The 13,344-nt window shown below is 47.0% G+C and overlaps 1 protein-coding gene across 1 annotated transcript in view; it reads left to right on the top strand.

Moving 5' to 3' along the window:
* Nucleotides 1–13,344, top strand: part of add3a (adducin 3 (gamma) a) — a 124,952-nt gene that overhangs the window by 73,857 nt on the left and 37,751 nt on the right. Inside the window, exon 6 of the mRNA XM_056279827.1 lies at nt 6,692–6,841. Coding sequence (XP_056135802.1) covers nt 6,692–6,841 — 150 coding nt within the window. The remainder of the gene's footprint in view (nt 1–6,691; nt 6,842–13,344) is intronic.

A 13,344-nucleotide genomic window follows, 5' to 3' on the forward strand; every position in this document is an offset into this window, starting at 1 on the left:
ACTACTTTACTACTACTACTACTACTACTGTTTTGCTACTACTACTGCTACTACTTTACTACTACTTACGTTAGGTGTCACTCGGTTATGGTTAGGTTATTTAGATTATGGTGTCACTCAGCAACACCACATGGCACAAAATCAAAAATAAAAACTAGAAGAGGGCACTCAGTAGAGTGCAGATCTCACCAGGCGGCTCTCCCCTTCTCTGCTGCTCCGACTTGGAGACAAACCCCACCCCCTTTTCTGTTCACCTACCTGGAGAAGGGGCCCTTATTAAAAGACTTCATATGTGTTTAACCATCGCAGGTTTCATGAATGAAGTGATGAAATGAATGAAGGTGGAGGACTTTCATTTACTCTAAAGCATTAAAACAACGATGAGAAAACATCACTCAGTTATGATGAGATGATTTCCTGTGATTAATCCTGCTCTTGACATCAGTAGCAGGGTGAGGTGTGGGCGCCACGGGAGGCGTGTTGCCAGGGCGGCAATGGGCGCGGCACAATACAATCTGGAATGGCAACATTCACGCAATCGGTTTTGCGACCACTGCCGGCGTGTCCATAGGCAAATTATGCCTATTAGGCAAGTTAAGGGCGGCGAAATATAGACCAACTCTTCATGAGAAAAATCGTGGTGTAACCAATAGCAGTATCTGCAGGCTCACTGGGCTACGCGTTCTGCTGAGGAATGTGTCAATCATGCTGCACCTGCAGCCGCCTACCGCTCTCACGAGCCAATGGTAGCCTGGCTTACTGACGCCCATTTTGATTGTCTTCTAGACAAAAAATAATAGATAAATAAATGCCCACGTACACTTCTGAAAGGCAAGCTTTATACGCTCCATAGTCTTCGTTTAAGTTGCTGATATATGCTTGCAGACATTTCATATGTGTGTTTGATGCACTTGAGAAAGTGTTGTATGGCAGAGATTTGCACTGGTATTTAGTTTGAGGAACTGAAATTGGATTATTTAGAATTGGAAAATAGCTATATGTGCTGTCATAACTGCTGTAAAGAATTTGGACCCAGGTTACTGGAGTTATTATAGACCTGTTTTGGTGCGTTGTTTCAACATGGATCTGCAAAATGCCCACATATTGCGTCATGCAAATTGTTGACACTTTGAGCACACTAGTGTTTGGCAGCGCTCATCCCCCCTTCTTGGCATCATGACTGTGATAGTTTTTTCAGATACACAGTTCTTCTTTCTGATGAAATCCCACTGCGGTAGTAGTGTTGTTACCATGTTAAAAGTGGCACCTTTCTCGGTAGCTTCCATCAATGTGTTTGTTGTTATGTTAGATGAGATGAGTGGGTGCCCCATTCTCTTTCAGTTGGAAACACACTGGGACCTTGTCTTGTAAAACGAAATGTGAACTTGTAGGTTCTGGATTGTATCAAGCCTTAATGTGGTTATATGTGGACAGATGATTATTCTGAAGTCCCTCGTCAGAGTTGTACACTTCCCTCATAATTAGATTTTACTCTGGGGACTGACTCTACTCACTGTTGCTGACAAGCCAGCTGGCCGCACCGGACCTAGTCACCTACACTTTGTGTTGTCATCTCTCTCTCTCTCTCTCTCTCTCTCTCTCTCTCTCTCTCTCTCTCTCTCTCTCTCTCTCTCTCTCTCTCTCTCTCTCTCTGTGCACTGCATGCTGGGAGGTGAATGTGAGATTGGTGTGACGCTTATATCAACTCTGTGCATAAATGTAGTCCACTGACTTCCGGTTTCTACTGCAGCAGTCATACCAGTTTCCTGTTTGTTGGTGTGTGCTATTGACAATGGCACATTTTTCGTAATGTCTGCAAGATTTACCTTGGATAAATGTCAACAACATGCACAGAATTGTTGACAAACTTTCACCTGTCCGTCCGGACGGAGGTAACTTAATATGTACAACTGGAAACTTTTCACCCGTTTGCTGGTAGGTGCAAGTGAACGTTTGTCGATCTTGATGTCCGGCGGGCCATAGTGGACTTTTTATGGTCAGGGCAGAACTGGATCAGAGCCCCTGCCTTATACTTGCCAGTGGAAGAAAGAGGACAGGGTCTTGTGGATATTACCTGTCGAGTGATGACATTTAGGCTGAAGACCGCACATCTGCTTTATCACCGTGGTGTGCGGTGGCTAGACATAGCCAAGCTCATCCTGCGGATAGCTGGTTGTCTAGGGTACAGTAAGCAACTATTTCTGCTGAGGCTGAAAGAGGCAGGTCTCACAGGCCTGGTGCCTTTCTACGCTCCTGTCCTGGATGTATAGAAGATCTTGAAGGCCTCCAGCGAACCTGCTGCTATGGCTGGTCTGTGGCTGTTTGAGGAGCCACTGTTTTTCAACAGCTTCATTCAGGCCCAGACCCTGTCCTCGGCCAGCATAAGATCTTCTCTGAAGGAGGCCGGATGTGTGAAGCTGTGACATCTCCTGACACCCGCAGGGACCCTGCAACAACACACCAAAATCTGACCCCGGTTGCTGAGTCATATTATTGAGAGGGTGTGTGGGTCGCTTCCAGAGTACCTGAGGACATTTATGATGAAGAACCATAAGCTGTCTGGCCATTGGGAGGAGGATGTGGATTATAGCTTTCCACAGTTGGCTGTCTCTCCTAAAGTGGGACAGTGGCAGGAGGTGGAGGGCGGACTCCTTTCTTTCACAACTCCACAGCTGGATAGGTTTGAGGACATGGTAAGAAAGGCAACTTACATCCTGTGTGTGAAGGTGAGGCATTTTCAGTCTCTGCAGGCCATGAAAAGCGTCGAGGTGGTCAGAGTTTTTTAGTCCAGGCTCTTCTCCAAAAGGCTGCTGGCGGTCCCTGTACAAGCTAGTACTTGAAAAATGGTCAGCTGACCTCCAGTGGACGTTTGTGCATGGAGCGATTGCCCCGAACAGACACAAGAGCGCACCTGGATCCTGATCACAGGGGGGCGTGTCTTTTTTGTTCACAGTTTGAAACTCTAATACATTTTGTCCAGTGTCCTGGGTTGGTGGGTGTGTTTGAGTTGTTAAGGGGCTGGTTTTTGGGTTTGGGGGAGGCTTTTTCTTTTCAGTTTTTTATGTATGCTCCCAAATACCTAGCCAGGAAGAAAGGTACACACACATTTATAAATTTCATATCACCTACTGCCAAATTAGCCATCTGGCTAAGCCATAAGAACTGGGCCCAGGTGGCGGGCTGTGTGGGCCCAGTGCAGGTTCTTACAGGACTGCTGAAGGCTCAGCTCAGGGTGGAACATGCCTACTAAATGGCAGACAAGCTAGAGGCTTTCAGCCTTAAATGGGCAACAGGGGGAGTATTGTGCTCAGTGGGAGCTGATAAAGACCTGGTTTTCTTTTTCCAGTTTGTATAATGAGGGTGCGTCCTGGCTGTATTGTCAGCTTGTTTTATTTATTCATTTATTTATTTATTTTTCTCCACTTGCGTTATTGTAGTTGATGTCCTTCTTTTTTTTTACATTTTCCCCTTTTTTCTCCCCAATTGTATCTGGCCAATTACCCCACTCTTTTTGAGCCGTCCCGGTCGCTGCTCCACCCTCTCTCTGCCAATCCGGGGGTGCGCTCCGACCGACCAGAGAAGGCGCTAGTGCAGCGACCGGGACAAATACCCACATCCAACTTCCCACCTGCAGGCACTGCCAATTGTGTCTGTAAGGGACTCCTGACCAAACCAGAGGTAACACAGGGATTCGACCTGGCGATCCCGTGTTGGTAGGCAACGGAATAGACCGCCACGCTCCCCGGACGCCCAGTTGATGTCCTTTTGTCTGTATACCAATTGTAGTGCTTAATAAAGGGTTTTGTAAAAACAAAATCTCTCTCTCTCTCTCTCTCTCTCTCTCTCTCTCTCTCTCTCTCTCTCTCTGAGCGGAAGTGCGAGTGAGCGTGCTGAGCAAACGCCTGAGAGCGGTTGTGAGCGTTTTTCTATCTTTTTTGCCATTTTTTCCGTGCAAATATTGTACATAGTGAGTTGTGTTTTGTAGGGTTACTGTCTTGGTTTGTGTATATAAGGGGGTTTCAAGGGGTTTTGTGTGTGTGTGTGTTTGGGGTCGACCAGCGCTTGCTGGTCGGCATGCTTACCGCCGACATGGAGTTTACCAAACTCACCAGAGAACATGGCCTTAAAGTGTCGCCCAGTTTCCCGTGTTCAGTGGAGGACTGTGCCCTGGCTTTGGGGGAGGTTGTGGGTCACAGCAGCCTTAAATCTGCTGCTAGGATGAACGGCGCTGTGGTGATTTTTGTCGACGCTGTAGCCAAAGCACACCAGGTGGTCGAGGCCGGCGTTGTTGTTAATGACAGTTTCATGTCAGTGTCGCTGCTCACCACGCTGTCGACAGGAGTCACCGTTTCGAACATCCCGCCGTTCATCTCCGATGAGTTTTTGTCCAGAGAGCTGTCGAGGTATGGAAAAGCAGTCTCGTCCATCAGGAAACTGTCATCTGGCTGCAAATCGCCGCTGATGCGACATGTAGTTTCACTCAGACGACAGGTTCACATGATCCTGAACAAACAAGACCAAGACTTGGATGTGGCTTTTAGGGTGAAGGTAAATGATTTTGCCTATGTCATCTTTGTAAGCTCTGGGACCTTGAAGTGTTTTGGCTGTGGGGGAGAGGGTCATTTGGTCCGGGCTTGCCCGGAGAAACACCCCTCCGATGGCAAAACGCAGAGTGAAGCGAGAGGACATGAACAGAGTGAAACCAGGCAGAACAGCGAAGAGACAACAGAAAAGGGACGGAGTCCAGATCACAGCGATGAAACTGAACCACCTAAACATAGTGAGAAGTCTAAACAGGAATACGTAAATGCTGAAAACGAAGCACAACGTGAACAGGCAATGGCATCAAACACTACAGGTGGAGTTGCAGAGGGTGTAGTGTTGAGCACTGAGGAGGACCTGCTGGAAGATGAAAAAGTCTGTAAGGTTCCTGTGCTGAAGAGAAAGCAGGCAGCTAAAATGAGTGGCTCTCAAGCCAAGAAAGGAGCGTTGACAAGGGAGAGAAGCAGGCAGTACGAGGAGCACCTGTCTGGGGATGAGTTGAGTATGGAGGAAGAGGAGGAGGGAGGGGACTGTGGTATAGGCAGCCGGGTACCTGTATTGAAGAAGAAGCAGCCAGAGGTACAAATGTCTGAAGATGAGTTGGAGGAGGATGGTGGTGTAGACAGCCAGACTCACACTTCCTCCCAGTTGTCAGGGGTAGCACGGCAGGAGTACTACGATGCACGCCAGATTAAGAAATTCTTGCAACGAACAAAAAGTTTGAGAAATGTCAAACTTGAGGACTTCTTTGCAGACAAAGAGCTGTTTCTGTACTCTGTTAAATCCCCAGATGGGACACAAAGACGGATGCGGCTACACTGATCAGGAGATATACAGGCTACGGAAAATAGTTCTGAAAATTAAACAAGAATTACAACATGAAGAGTCAGAGGCAACATAAGACAAATCTTGTCCCATCCTGGTCAATGTTGTTGATGAGGTTTAAGACCAGGCTGGTTGACAAGTGTGTTGCACCGGGCGTTCTTCCTCCTACTGCTGCTGGAGGAGCCACTGATACATGGAACCAGGCCGGTTGTCTACGAATGGTGCCTTCCAGGATTTCCCAGAAACTGTTTTCCTCCACGACCATCACCCCGCAGTGCATAGTGGCTGCAGCAGGATTGGGACTCAACAACACCGAGGCCGTAGCTCAGCTGCTCGACGTGAGGTCTCCATGCCGCACACGAGACTTATTTTATAGCTACGAAGTAAAAACTGTCTGAAGGAGATGTTTTTTACGAATACTTGTTTGGACCACTCAATGGGTTTTGTTTTCCCCTGAAACGGTTTTTTGTATGAGCTGGATTATGAAGAGATGATTGTGTTTAGGTGTAAGCTGTTGGACTGTTGCGTATTTGGAATAAATATACTTTTTAAAACTCAAACTCTCTCTCTCTCTCTCTCTGAGCTTTACTTTCTTTGTTTTTTTTGTCCATGTCTCACTGCCACTCTCCTTTTCTCCCCGGGAAAGTGATTTAATAACTGTTAACTGACTTATATTATAGCTGCCATACTGAAAATGTCAGGTCCTCTCCCAAACTCTCTTATGAACCCTTGTAGTTTTTCACATCATTTCCCAGAGTGACGGTGATCAGGAAGAGTAAAGTTTGATGATGTGTTTTTTATGTTTCCCTCATCCAGTTTGAAGTGTGCCTACCCCCCCCCCCTCGATGTCAGGAAATATTGTTAACTACACATTTGCATGTATCCATTTTTTGAGCATGCTTGTCCTTAATTTCTCTTGTTCTGTGTCACAAGTTTCCCACATTCCTCCTTTTTCTCTATCCCCTCATCATTCTTTCCTCCAACCTCATCTGCTCTTTCTCTCCTTTCTCTCTCTTTCTCAGGAGAGAGGTCTGGAATGAAGGCATGGTTAAAGAAAGGGTCATAAAAGGCAGAGAAATGTACAGAACTTTTGCCACCACACCAAGGCACCATAAATCATATATATATATATATATATATATATATATATATATATATATATATATATATATATATATAAACCTTTTGTGTGGTCAAAAAAGAGGATGTAGCAGGTTGATGTGTGCCATCTGGTGTACCTGGTTGACGTCCTGAAATACAGACCGCTGATGTGTCCTTTCCCAGAATACCCACTGGATCAGACTTCTGTCCTTTCTTTCCCCAGGTAAAGGTCAACATAATTGGAGATGTGATCGACCAGGGCTCCACCAACCTGATGATCGACCACGCAGGGTTCAGCCCTCATGCTGCCATTTACTCGATGCGCCCCGACGCTCGCTGTGTCATCCACCTGCACACTCTCGCCACAGCCGCTGTAAGTCTGGGCAAAAAAAAATCCCATTTCCCCATGACGAGTCAGAATGTTTTTTTGCACCGATCAGCCAAAACATTAAAAGCACTTACAGGTGAATTGAATAAGATTTTCTCATTGCATTTGCACTTTTCAAGGGGTGGCACATATTAAGTGAACAGTCAGTTCTTGAAGTTGATGTGTTGGTAGCAGGAAAAATGGGCAAGCATAGGGGTCTGAGCAACTTTGACAAGGGCCAAGTTGTAATGGCTTGACGACTGGGTCAGAGCATCCCCAAAAAGGCAGGCCATGTGGGGTGTTCCTGGTATGCAGTGGTCAGTACCTACTAAAAGTGGTCCAAGGAAGGACAACTGGTGAACCGGCGACAGGGTCATGGGTGCCCAAGGATCATTGATCAGCATGAGGAGCAAAGACTAGCCCATCAGATCCGATTCCACAGAAGAGCTACTGTATCTCAAATTGCTGAAAAAGTTAATGCTGACTATTATAACACTGTGTATCAAATAGATAAATAGATAAATAAATAAATGAAACATCAATGAGGACTCAGGACTCCATCAGGACTCAATGCTTTGAGAGCACATGCTGCAGTGTCAGTTACTGCAGGAGGTTTGTACTGTGTTTTATTTCTGTCCAGTCTAGTTTAACATGCTTCAACCACCATCTTCCCGATAAGTTTGGATCTGAGCCTTTAACTTCTATGATAGCAGTCTTTTCCTGCTGGGGATATTTCATTTTCACACAAGTCTTCCCCAGCACAGGTATTTTTTCTCTCCTGCATATGTTCACAAATCAAGGTGGATTTCTTTTTTTTAATTTAGGAGCATTTTTTACTTTTTCTTTGAAATTACTTTCATTTAGTATGGTGAAACAAACAAATGTCACTGGTTCCCCATTTACACCCAAGCACACTTTATAGGGTGGTTTCCCCTCATCATCATCTTCACCTCGGACACTGTATAATGAAAACGCTTGCTCCTCATCACAGGGATGGCTTCCCTCGGCCACGCTGTGAGAATGATAGTGTGCACTGCTCTACTGTGTGAAGCGTCCCTCTTGGAGTCTTCTGTCAGTCCTCTTTTCAGCATTTTCCCTTTTCTTATTGCGACATGCTCAGGCTGTGTCCACTCATTTCACATGCATGATATTTTTCCTTTCTGAAATGACAATCTGTGGTGTGCATGTTTCGCTTTGCAGCGGTAAGTCTTTATTGCCATCACCAGCACTTGTACGGCTCACTCTTCTGTCCGGTGTGCTCTGACCCACTACTCCTCACTGCATCATATGACATAGCTCCTGCTTTTGTCTGTAAGTCCTGTACATTTTTTGTTTGCTGACTCCATGGCTTGGGCTTAGTGACAGGGCACTGCCAAATGTGAGATTAGTCTCAAGACAATAATCTTCTCTGGATTCGGTCATCATTTATTCCACATACCAGCTTGTCTCTTAACATTTCAGCCAGTGTTTCTCCATAATTAAAATTGTGTGCTAGTTTCCTTAATTCAGCAACATAGTCAGCAACAGATTCAGTGGGCTTTCTTATGCAGGAGTCAAACTTAATTGGTGGCAGCGTTCCAATTGTTGCCATCTCACCTGCATGTGTTCCCCCCTCCCCTTCGCTAAGTCTTTGTCCTGCTGGAGTCTCGAACAATCAAGCAATCAATCACTCAGTCACTGCACACTGGCAGGTAGCTGATTATCGCCAGATTATCCTTGTTGCCAATATAACAGTGTATCAAAAAAAAAATCAATGAGGACTCAGGACTCCAGAAGTAGCTTTTCTGTAGTGTTACTTGTCTTTGGCAGCTTCAACAAACAAAATGAGAGAGAACAGACATGCCCATCTTCTTCTTTATATAGACTACCTGGACAGGTAAAACACCTGGAGTCTACAGTTCCCTCTAGGTAAGTAATACTATAAAGTCTCAGGATAGTACAGCTATGATAGACAGGTGTCAGGACACGCAGTGGATTACAGCTTGCTGCGAATGGGGCTATATCGCTGCAATCCAGTCAGAGTGCCCGTGCTAATTACTGTCCACCACCAAAAGGGCCTATAATGGGCATGCGAGTGTCAGAACTGGACCGTGGAGCAATGGAAGCAGGTGGCCTTGTCTGATGAATCACGTTTTCTTTTACATCATGTGGATGGCCGGGTGAATGTGCGTTTTTTACTTGGGGAAGTGATGGCACCAGGATGCACTGTGGGAAGAAAGCAAGCTGTCAGAGGCAGTGTGATGATCTGGCCAATATTCTGCTGATAAATCTTGGGTCCCAGCATTCATGTGGATGTTACTTTGACACTTCATTGCAGACCAGGTACACCCCTTCATGGCAACAGTATTCCCTGATGGCAGTGGCCTCTTTCATCAGGATAATGTGCCCTGCTGCACAGCAAAAATTGTTCAGGAATGGTTTGAGGGACATGACAAAGTTCAAAGTGTTGACTTGGCCTCCAAATTCCCCAGATCTCAAGCTGATTAAGCATATGTGGGATGTGCTGGAAAAACAAGTCCAATCCATGGAAGGCCCCACCTCGCAATTTACAGGGCATAAAGGATCTGCTGCTAACCTCTTGGTGCCAGTTACCAGAGGACACGTACAGAGGTCTTGTGGAGGTCATGCCTCAACAGATCAGGGCTGTTTTGGTGACAAAAGGGGGACCTACACAATATTAGACAGGTGGTTTTAATATTTTGGCTGATTGGTGTTAAGTTGGCCGTGGAAGGGTATGTCAAACCTGACGGCTTCCCTCACCACCAGTGTCCATCAGCGGGTTCTTAGGTTGCCACCCTGACAGGCACCGATGACCTTAAGACCACAGCTCCTGCCTGCTGCATCTGCAGTAGGGGCTTTGAACATGGCTCACTCACACTCCATGTCCCCAGCCTCCCTCGGGATACACGAGAACCTCTTCTGGAGGTGGGAGTTGAAGACCTCACAGACAGGGGCCTCCACCAGACGTTCCCAGTTCACCCTCACTACACGTTTGGGTTTGCCAGGTCTGTCCGGCAGCCTTCCCTGCCATCTGATCCAACTCACCACCAGGTGGTGATCAGTTGACAGCTCTGTTCCTCTGTTCACCCGAGTGTCCAAAACATGTGGCCGCAGATCTGATGATACGACCACAAAGTCTGTCATCGATCTTCGACCTAAGGTGTTCTGGTACCAAGTACACTCATGAACTACCTTATGTTCGAACATGGTGTTTGTTATGGCCAATCCATGACTCACACAGAAGTCCAATAACAAGGCAGCACGTGGGTTCAGACGTGGGTTCCTCCCAATCACGCCCCTCCAGGTTTCTCCATAGTTGCCCACATGAGCGTTGAAGTCCCCCAGCAGAACTATAGAATCCCGAGGCAGAGCCCTATCCAGGACACCACCCAGAGACTCCAAGAAGGCCAGATACTCCAAACTGTTATTCAGTGCATAAGCACACACAACAGTCAGAGCCTTCCCCCCAGCTACTCACAGTCATATAGATGCGACCCTCTCATTCCCCGGAGAGAACTCCAACATGGCAGCGCTCAACCGGGGACTTGTGAGTATCCCCACACCCGCCCAGTGCCTGTCACCTTGGCCAACTCTGGAAAAGTACATTCTCCCATGTCACCACGTTGCAGTCTCCAGTCTCTCTCATATTGCAACTCCTGCGTAAGATATAGTCAACCTGTGTGTACCTTCCTCCATTCTTACACTGTGTCACCCTATATTCATCCCTCTTCTTGAAATAAATATTCACCACAGTAATTTCCATCCTTTTCGCAAATCCACCACTGTCTGTCCTTCCACATTTCTCTCTTTGACACCATACCTACCTATCAGCTCCTCATCACCTCCGTTCCCTTCACCAACATGCCCATTGAAGTCCGCTCCAATCACCACATTGGGCACTGTTACGGCCCCAGTGCCGTGTGTTGCAGTTACCCTCTCATATGCAAACCGAGGGTTTGTACTTATGGGAGGGGGTGTTACGGCCCCAGTGCCGCGTGTCTGTAATTTTCCCTCTCCAGGTAATGCCCCGCCTCCTGTGGAACTGCTGATTGAGCCCAGGTGACCCCAATTCCTCATCAGCTGGGTATATAACTTGGAGAGAGACACCCAACAGTGCCAGTGGGCCATTGTTGGCAGCTTGAGTGAGAGAGACGGCCAGTGGGCCATTGTTGGCAACCAGAGAGCAAGCTCTTGTGTCTATACTCCTTGAGAAGGAGGGTGAAACCTATTAGTGTTCTTGTTTCTTTCGGTTTGGTTTGATCTGAGTTTGTTTTGTTAAAGCCTGGTTAGTTAAGAGCCAGCATCTTTAGTTGCCTGTTTATTCTATAGTTTGACTAAAGGTTCGTTTTGTTAATAAATCTGTTTTTACATCTGGTTCTGCCTCCCACCTTTCTTATTCCCCCGGGACACTTTTATTTTCTTTGTTACTTCCCCTCATCCCCTGGACCTTTAACGGGGAACATAACAATTGGGGGCTTGTCCGGGATAAAAAAATTTTTTTTGAATAAGACAGTAAGAAGGTGGATTCCTGGTGTGTGTTAATTGTTGTGCGCAGCATGTCTCCGGTGGCGGACGCGGTGAATATTGCAATTCGGTTGGTGTCTCAGACAGCTTCCCTGGTTAGAATAGGGGAGTGTCCAGCTGGGCTGTGATCAGTCCTTCCATCGGACACTCTTTTGTTATTTTGTCTTTCTTGGTTTAGGAGTAATCCTGGGTGGGGACAATGCTCCCTGGCGGGGGTAGACTTTTCGGGGCTCAGGCCACCGAAGTTCAGCCTTTAAAACCATTGTTACGTTCCCCGTTAAAGGTCCAGGGGATGAGGGGAAATAACAAAGAAAATAAAAGTGTCCCGGGGGAATAAGAAAGGTGGGAGGCGGAACCAGATGTAAAAACTGATTTATTAACAAAACGAACCTTTAGTCAAACTATAGAATAAACAGGCAACTAAAGATGCTGGCTCTTAACTAACCAGGCTTTAACAAAACAAACTCAGATCAAACCGAAAGAAACAAGAACACTAATAGGTTTCACCCTCCTTCTCAAGGAGTATAGACACAAGAGCTTGCTCTCTGGTTGCCAACAATGGCCCACTGGCGCTGTTGGGTGTCTCTCTCCAAGTTATATGCCCAGCTGATGAGGAATTGGGGTCACCCTGGGCTCAATCAGCAGTTCTACAGGAGGCGGGGCATTACCTGGAGAGGGAAAATTACAGACACGCGGCACTAGGGCCATAACAGGCACACTCTCCACCACTTCATCCAAGTCACAGAAAGTTGAATCAGTTCATCTGGACACAATGCTTATTATAAACACTTTGTCCAGATGAACTGATCCATCTTTCTGGGATTTCCTTACCTGGATTAGTGAGCATGCCGCAAGTCATTCCAAAATTCTTCTTTCTTCCCACACCAAACTTGTGGAGCATATGCGTGGACAACATTTATTATCACACCTTCGATTTCCTACTTCATACTCATCACTCTGTCTGTCACTCTCTTCACCTCCAACACACTCTTGACATACTCTTCTTTCGAGAGAACCCTTACCCCTTTTCTCCTTCAATCCACACCATGGTAGAAGATTTTGAACCCACCTCGGATGCTGCTGGCCTTACTCTCCTTCCACCTGGTCTCTTGCACACACAGTATATCTATCTTCCTTCTCTCCATCATATCAGCCATCTCTCTCCCTTTACCAGTCATAGTGCCAACATTCAAAGTTCCGACTCTCACCTCCACCCCCCCTTTTTTTTCCCCCAATTGTACTTGGCCAATGCCCCACTCTTCCGAGACATCCCGGTCACTGCTCCACCCCCTCTGCCAATCCGGGGAGGGCTGCAGACTACCACATGCCTCCTCCAATACATGTGGAGTCACCAGCCGCTTCTTTTCACCTGCTAGCATGTGGGAGGATCACGCTATTCCCCCCCAGTTCCCCCTCCCCCTCCGAACAGGCGCCCTGACCGATCAGAGCAGGCGCTAGTGCAGCGACCAGGACACATACCCACATCCAGCTTCCCACCCGCAGACACAGTCAGTTGTGTCTGTAGGGACGTCCGACCAAGCCGGAGGTAACACAGGGATTTGAACTGGTGATCCCCGTGTTGGTAGGCAATGGAATAGACTGCCACGCCACCCGGATGCCCCCACCTCCATACTCCTACCCTTCCTCCCCTCCCGCTGCCTCTGGACATTCCTGCCCCCTCACTTTCTCATTTGCCCAACAGTAGCATAGTTTCTACCGGCACCCTGCTAGCCAACAGTACTGGTGGAGGTTGTTGGTAACCCGGGCCTTGACCGATCTGGTATGGAAATCTGATTTTTGATCTGCATATTTGATTTGGCAAAGGTTTTAAGACGGATGCCTTTCCTGGTGCAACCCTCCCCATTTATCCGGGCTTGGGGCCGGCACTAAGAATTTACTGGCTTGTGCGTCCCCAGTGGTTGTTCTTTTTTCTTTTTCTTTTTTTACAGATCTTAATGATTAACTAACTCTAACCTTTAGTCAAC

The sequence above is a fragment of the Lampris incognitus genome, chromosome 5 (genome assembly GCF_029633865.1).
Source record: "Lampris incognitus isolate fLamInc1 chromosome 5, fLamInc1.hap2, whole genome shotgun sequence".
NCBI lineage: Eukaryota > Metazoa > Chordata > Actinopteri > Lampriformes > Lampridae > Lampris > Lampris incognitus.